Source organism: Anser brachyrhynchus (genome assembly GCF_964034855.1).
Source record: "Anser brachyrhynchus genome assembly, chromosome: 5".
In the NCBI taxonomy this organism is placed as follows: Eukaryota; Metazoa; Chordata; class Aves; order Anseriformes; family Anatidae; genus Anser; species Anser brachyrhynchus.
In genome coordinates, this window is record NC_137699.1 from 41,964,766 (window position 1) to 41,972,780 (window position 8,015).

Below are 8,015 nucleotides of genomic sequence, written 5' to 3' on the forward strand. Positions count from 1 at the left end.
AGCCAGCCCCACCTCTCAGGGAAGTGGGGAATATTTGGTCCAGAAATTTTCTGAATAACCCCTAATGTTGCTCTTCTATCTCTGTCTGAAGACTCCCTTCAGAATACATTGGAAGCAGAATCAGCCCCATCTCTGCTCAGAGAGCAGGCCTCTGGGGAGGATTCATGCTTTTTGCTGCATGTTTATGCAGCATCTACTACAGCATTGTTCCAGTACATGACTTCACAGCTTCTGATTACTACCTCAGAACAAATAAACACATATAGAGCCAATATATACACAAATAAACAAAAACAGAAAGCAAATTCACTCACGTGAAGATTGATTTCCTGTCTTGGCACAGCACAATGTGGCTCGGAGGTCTACAAGCTCCTACCCTTGCGCAATTCCTCCTTGTTAGCAATGAGAATGCACAGGGATATTGGGGACTGATTGTTTGTCCTGGATCTCAAAGCCATCTCACAACAAGTGTGACCTGGAACCACCAGTGTCCTCAGCCCCTGAGCCACCCACGAGATTCTTCTACACTTCCTTATCAGCAAATCAGACAAGCAAGGCAGCTGCTGTGGGACCATGGTGGGCTCACTACAAGAGGTCAGCGTGCCACCAGCATGACTCCTCCTTACTCAGGAGGAGACCAAGGACTGGAAAATCTACCTAAGCTGCTCCTCTCACAGTAAGTGAATCGAACCCCAGTGAAGGTGAGCCTGTGTTGCCAGCACCTAAGAAGCAATCCTTGTACTTGCAAATCTGAGCAAGATCTACCCAGTTCTGGGAAGGCCAATATGCCTCTTGCTTTTGTCGCTACAGGCCACTTGTATGGAGAAAGCCTGATGGAGAAGCACAGAAAGCACAACAGCAATAGCACAGAGACAGATGAAGTTGCAACTGCAAGAACGAGGCTGCAAGTTCAGACTGGTCTGACAGCACGGTTTCATGAGACAAATGTCCATTCTACTAAATGGCTTGCCCCAAAAGGGAAGTCCACCCCCTTCCTTGCTAGCTTTGCAATCCTTCTGGTCTTCATACTTAAAATTACCCCGCTGCAGGGGCAGAAAATCATCCTTAAATTTGCTGCATTAGTGTTTGCTGGCTTATAGAACTGAGCCAGCTCAGCCAGGGGCCAGATGACAGCAGCGGCAGTGCAAAGGAAGCAGTGGGAGGGCACAGCTGGGTGCAATGTCAGCAGAAGTGCACCTTTGGCTGTGGGCTTTCAGGCAGCACAGCCTGCCTGGGGAACCCCCTCTTACAGTGCTCCATGGCTAGCCCAGAAGCAGGCTGGCCAAAGGGGACACTCAAAAATAGCTGGGAAAGAGCCCATCAAATAGCTGCAAGACTTTTCAGCCGTGCCAGTTGTATGCCGTATGTTACATTGTCCATGGACAAAACTTAAGCGAGTGAATTGTATGAGAAAAAGCCCAGGGGCTGAAGCACGGAGCACAGACGGGGACCAGTGCCAGGGTGCAGGCAGCCCCCCACCAGCCCGCACAGCACTGCCAAGGACGAACATCCAACGCTCTCGCTGAAGCGAGGGATGGGGTGACGTCCTGCGGCCTCTGTGGGGAACGAAGGAGGAAAGGCATGGCACGGTCCTTAACGGCATCCTATTTCTTTGGGACTGTGCCAAGGGATTTAAGGTAGAGCAGGCAGCTGGGCATTCAGCACTCCCAGCCCAGCACTCGCTAGGCGCTGCGTCTGTCTGGACAGCAACGCTCTGTCGGTGCCTGCACAGTCCCGTGTCCTCCGCACGGAGCCTGAGGTCATGTTCCTTACTGGGAAAGCCTCAAACAGGTGGCGTATTTGCAGGGGCACCGCTCTCCCTCCCCTCCCGTCCTTGCACACAGAGGGGTGGGAGGAGGTCACTGCCGTGGGGAAGCTTGTCAGGAGCGAGTGGGATCGTGGGCATGTGCTAAGACTGCCTGCTCACTTGTGCACCCAGCCTCTCCCCAGCAGCAATGGCATGGCCTTGGCCACCTCTCCCCATGAATATCACCTCGGCCTTGCTGAATCTGGCTCTCGTTAGACAGCCTTTCATTTGGGCACCAAGGTATGCTGGCTTCAGTGAACTGCCTCGTGTCAGTCATCCCTTTTCAGTCATTTGAGCCCCTCCAAAATTGTAGATGTCCAAGAGTGAGTGTCCAAAAATGTCTCCAGCCCATGCATTGCATCTGCTTCACAAGAGACAAAAACACAACAGCTACTTTAAGTGCAACAAGCGCTTTAAAACCAACTGGAAAAACGCAGAAAACCAAAGCCCAAATTGCCCACTTCCCAGGCAGCTCCAAGTAGCGCTGATAGAGAAAGTCAAAACAGCTCACAGAGGAAAAGGAGAAACTGAAGTTACCTCATGGTTTGGCACTGCCAGGGCACATAATTTGCTGCAATGTCTTCTTGACTGTTACTGAGAGACTTCTGCTGGAAGCCATGTGCAAATTCTCAGCTGTGGTGGCTACCAGCAACGAGTCTTTCAGGCCCAGCAACTGGATAAGCAGCAGCAAGAAAGACACAGGCCTCTAGGAGTGGGTTTAAGAGTCCATGGACTCTTACAAAGAAGCCAAGATGATTTCTTTTGAAAAATGTGTGGGTTGTCCTGTACCAGCAGGCACCATTACCACCTCTCCATCCCCACCAAGCGGCCTGAATAGCAGAGGTACTTGTCAGGGAACGGCACCTTTCATGCCTTTACTGCCTCCTTAGTGCCTTTCCCAGAGGCTGTGGGGTCTCCCTCCTTGGAGATCTTTAAAAGACACCTGGACGTGCTCTGGGTGGCCCTGCTGGAGCAGGGGGTTGGACCAGGTGACCTTCAGAGGTCCCTGCAGCCTCAGCCACCCACTGGTTCTGTGACTGATTCTGCCTTTCATGCCTTTTTCTATAAACAAAGAACCCACATCTCCAGAGGGACTTCACAAAACACAAAATGTGGAAGAGTATGAGAGCACCTCAGAACCGACTCATGGCAGGCAGGCTGACGCCATAAGCTTTTCTCCACACAAAAGAAACAGACGATGCCACAGTTATCATCCTGAACTCAACATGCTTCTTGCAGGGTCTCTCTTGAACAAACCCCTCTGAACACCAACAGCTGAGCCTTTGTTTCCACACCTGCCTGCGGAATGACCCACGCGACAGCAGGGTGACACAGAAGCAGGGAACACCCAGCTCAGTAACGGCTCGAGCCTGAGAGGAGACACCTCGGAGGCACTACACATATCATCATTTGGCTCAAACCAGCATTTAACGGCACACCTCAGATCTGTGTGCCTGCCCCCGGGTGCCACCGGCACATGGTGCCCTGGACACATCCTCTTCAGAAAGAGTTTTCACCCTGCTCCTCGGCCCACCCCGCTGCCCCCGCTTAGGCCTCTCGAAGGACAGGGGCAAACTGCTCCTCCCCTGTGGGACCACGTCCCACTCCTATACGTGCCTGGGGACCGTGACAGTGCGCTGGGGACAAACTGAGTCCCCTGGAGCAGACTTACCCGGTGGGTGCGTGTCGCGGGACGGGCGCCTGAGCCCCTCGTGTGGAGGCATCCCTCTCGGCCGTGCTGGTCCTCCTCCGCAGGGAGCTGGCGGGGGGCTGGAGGGCGATGCCGGGCGGGTGGTACTCTTGCTCGGGGACGACTTCTTCACACCTGGAGCCCTGGAAGCCCGAGCGGCAGGTACAGACCTGGGGCCGGCTGCAGGAGCCCTTGTTCTGGCACGGCGGGTCGCAGACAGCTGGGGGGACACGGACAGGCGGTTAGCAGGACACAGGGCTCCTGGCAGCAAACAGAGCAGTGGTTTGTGTGCTACCTTTCTGCTTTATTCCGTCCTGGGGTCTGACTTGCACGGTCCTCCTGCCTCTCCCCCTTGCCAGCTCTCCCCCCACAGCCGATTTTGGAGTCACCATGCCCAAATTCCTCCGCAGTTACAGGGACTTACAGTTCATTAATTTCATGCCCAAACCACTCTCCAAGCCTGCGTGTGTTCCTAATTACAGCACATCAGCTTCAGTTTGCGCCCCGGGAGGAAAGTGCTGTTAATTATATGCTGGACCCTGACACTTCCCAAGTTAACAGATGCCAAATTGGGTTTATAACCCAGTCAGCGAGAGCCAGGGAACCACAGCTCACTCGGGTAGGACCAGGCTAGATGTTCTGAGCAAGTATAATTGAGGAGGCATTGAAAACCGATGTCTTCCTTCAAAGAAGAGAGGAAGGTAAGGGCTGCCTGGCAGGAGGCCATGAAACCTCACCAGACAACGCAAGGCAGACGTTAACCTCCAGCCACGTGGAAAGCCTGTGGACGAGCTGCAATGTGCAGCTACCACTTGTGCTCCAGGCCCATTCCCCAGGAGTGCCCTGGGTGGCCGCAGGAGCCAGTTTGATGTACCAGCACCTCCACACACAGCTGCCGAGGCTCCACGAGCACCTCTCTCCCTTCCTGGTTATGTTCTCACACTGCATCCATCACTGGGAGATCCAAGCAGGTCTGTGAGACATGCTGCTTTTCTGGACAACAGACACACAGAGAACTCGAGCCCTGTGTGCCATGCCCACATTGCCCTGCTGGCACCAAGCAAGGGAAGTCCTTGTGCAGACTCCAAGGTCCTTTCACTACAGCACGGACCGTTCCCTGACCCCAAAACTGGTCTGCCATCAGCTTTTCCTAACTGCATCAGCGATACATTGGCTGGAACACTTCATTTGACCTTTATTTTACTGTGTTAAGGCTCAGGAAGAGAGACAGATTGGGGAAAAGGGAGAACCCAAGCCATGGAGTGCTGTATAGGCTAAAGCCAGAGCTTTTGATGAAATCCCTCAGTAAAATAAATCAGCCTCTGCTGCAGACCCTGGAACACAGACAGAGTCCTAGTCAAGCAGGAATGAGCTGTCTCGGGGAAGCCTGACAGTCCAAAATTTGATGTCATTTATAACAACTCAGCTGTGATTTAAATGGGCTCCCACTCCATTCCATTATCTCCCAACAAACTCCTATCTCAGCAAGCTGCACCACCCCAGGAAGCCTGCGGTGCCAAACAGCCACTTTGCAGGCTGAAATCCTGCAGAGAGGGGACCCACCAGAGCAGCAGCTCCGGACCCAAGCCACAGCAGCTCTCATGATGTCTCCCACATACAGCTCTAACGGTGGCATGGGACGTAGGCTGTGCCCCTCGGCAGCGACAAGCCACCAGGCACTCTGAAAGCCCCCGAGGCAGCCGATATAAAAGAGAAAGAAGGGAACGGGATCAGCCTTCATGCAGGATGGGCGGGGAGCGGCCCTAGCTGAAATACTCCAGCTCTAGGATTAATCCACTTCCCTGTTTCTTTTGGAGACTCAGAAATGACTTGAAAGAACTTTAAAAGGTCACTGGTTCTCACTCAGTCTAGATGTGCAAGGTAGGACAGTCAGAGCCCTCAGCAGAAAGCTGCCAATTCCAAACGTGAAAATCACGAGTCAGACCCCCAAAACCATAAAATTGTCAGAAGAAACAAAACAGTTAAATATATACACGTATGTATATTTGGAGTCTTTCTCTTTGCTTTCTGGCTTCCGAGCCTAGGGGTTGCTCAGAGATGTCTCTCCCCAGCCGCAGGGTTATAAACACTTTCTGGTGAGATGAAAGCCCCTCTTTTCTTCTCGTTGTAAGCACCTGCTCCTGAAGCTGGGGCTTTAAGGAAAGCAAAAACAGGTATCTCAAAACTCTTTATAAAAGGATGAGATTGGGAGGACGCTGCAGGGACAAGTGTTGCGTGCCTCTAGCCACCCAGCTAGGCAAGGCAGCAGGACAGTACACGGGGACTGCCACGGAGTCCAACCTCCCATCGCCTTGCACACACGCCTGGCCCAGGACTGAGCAATGATGTTGCTCGAGGTCTAGGGCAGTGGTGCAGATCTTCACTGTAGGCTCTCTGAGCTGCTTTCCTGCTCAGTCCCATTTAACTGTGGGAGAACCCGTCCATCTGCTGAGGCAGCCACAGGAAAACTGGGAAGGTGCTGCAGCACTTGTACCGCTGGGGTGATTTAGTCCACTTTTTCATGGAAAAGTTTGCTTATTGATGCAACACAATACGTAACCTCAGTTCTAACCTGAAGCTCTGACTGTGTCAGCAAACCCAGAAGGGAAGGACAACTTAACACAAGTGAGAGATTTGTGCAGGCTGACAGGCAGGTAGATCAATGGCAATGCATGAATAACAGATTGAAAACATAACTTCAATGAAAAACAGCCTGTACTAAAAAAACACTACAGTCACTGCACAGAGGACAGACAGAAGGAGAGAGCATGTGAATATCATCTCCGTTTTGCAGATGCAGAGAAGCCCCAGGTGCTAATGCGGCTGTCTGAAGACACACTGTGAGACCAAGGCAGAGCCAGCGACAGACCCTGGGATCCCCGTGCCTTCATCGAGCATCTTAACCACAAGCCCGTCTGTACGAGATTAGAAAGTGCATGGATTTATTTAGTCCTTCCCAACATGCCAATTAAAAAATGTTTCCTTTAAACTTTAAAATACCCATGGCAGAGAAAAGCTCATCCTGCATCATCAGCCCGGCCAAGGCTGCCATCCCGGGAAGCAGCAGAGAACCACGGCACATACTGCTGATAAGGGTGGAGATGGACAGACCAATGTTGGGAGGCTGAGCAGGAGGATTACCCTGCTCTTCAGCAGAGGGGAAAGAAATCAGTCTGAGCAGGGCATGATGAGCTGATAGGGAGCAGCTACATTATCTATGAGATTGTCCTCCTTAACTCTGTTAGCTTGCTTTCACCCCACCAGCAAATGTCACCGTCCCCAAGTGAGACAGTTCTCTTTTTTTTATCTTCCCGGTCACTGACTCTCTGAAAAACCCCCAAGTCCTCACTGCACTTCAGCCCTAGAAGCTGGAGGAAAAAAAAAATACAAAGGCTGGAGAAATCTGCCCAAGGCTTGAGTTCAGCCATGTGTGGAGGTTTTGCAAGAGGAAAGTCCCTGGAAAAAGCGTCCCTGGAGAAGGAAGATGTCACCGTGCATGGTAGGCAATGGCGATTAGATTAAAGCAAGTGTTTGGCCCCCCTCCTCCTGTACCCAGGCTTGGACGGACCAAAACCCAGGCCCTGCCCATGACCCGAATGCCAACTTCTTCCCTGCTTCACCACACTAAGAGGTTCCCTCTGGCTGCGCTTCCACCCTGCTAACTTCCCTGATATGCCCCATATCAAAGAGCATGGGATCAGAAATTGAACAACACTGCAGCACAGAAATTAACCGGAACGGGCTGTCCAGCTTGCCCTGGCAGCTTTAAACACAGCCAAGCGTCCCCGGCAGCTTGAGCTCCAGCAGAAAAACCCACAGGGGGAGGTAGCTGGGAACTCGGCGATGTTTACACACCACCGGTCTCCATCCAAGTCCTGCCTGAGATTTCCCATCCCCTGTTGGGGTGACACTGTCAGGCCCAATCGTGTTGACGGTGTCCTTTTAATTAATCCTCGGGAACAGCGGCACCTGAGCGGGCGCTCAACAGCCTGCGTGGCTGCGAGCCCAGATCCACGGCTCCTACAAAAACCCCTAATGAGAGAAAGATGCTGCCATTGCTGGCCTCCCGCTCTGTTTACAGACACTGTCTGGCAGCACAGCACGCTCTCTACCGTTTGGCTTCTGTGGACGAGGGGGGGGGAAGAGAGCGAGGAAGGAGGTGAGTCAGCCCTTGGCCCCTCGCTCCCGAACGGCGATTGCTAATGCAATTATCCCGGCGCAGCCCTAGCGCTGCGAGACCCCGCGGCAAACAACACCGAGCTCCTTCCAGCCAAACATCTGAGCAGCTGCTGCCACTTGAGCGAAGCCAGATGCTCGGGGGATGCCCTGGTACTGCCCCTGGTGTGGGGAGCATGCCCGTCCCCTGCCCTGCCCAGCGCAGGGTCCACGCGCGGGGTCACGATGCTTTTGGGACATGCAAGCCGTGGCGTCCCTACTCACGTTTGATGCAGCGGTTTGTGCCAGGAGCCACGGTCCATCCCAAGCAGCACTGCCTCCCGCAGACGTTGGGCCTGAGCA

General features: G+C 53.1%; 1 protein-coding gene across 4 annotated transcripts in view; it reads right to left on the reverse strand.

Annotated features, from left to right (window-relative positions):
- LTBP2 (latent transforming growth factor beta binding protein 2) overlaps positions 1 to 8,015 on the reverse strand; it is a 64,762-nt gene that overhangs the window by 50,887 nt on the left and 5,860 nt on the right. For all 4 annotated transcript variants that reach the window (XM_080595515.1, XM_080595513.1, XM_080595514.1 and 1 more), the window contains exons 2-3: positions 7,938 to 8,008; positions 3,480 to 3,717 (exon numbers count right to left, since the gene is read on the reverse strand). In XM_080595515.1, the coding sequence (XP_080451641.1) occupies positions 3,480 to 3,717; positions 7,938 to 8,008 (309 nt within the window). The remainder of the gene's footprint in view (positions 1 to 3,479; positions 3,718 to 7,937; positions 8,009 to 8,015) is intronic.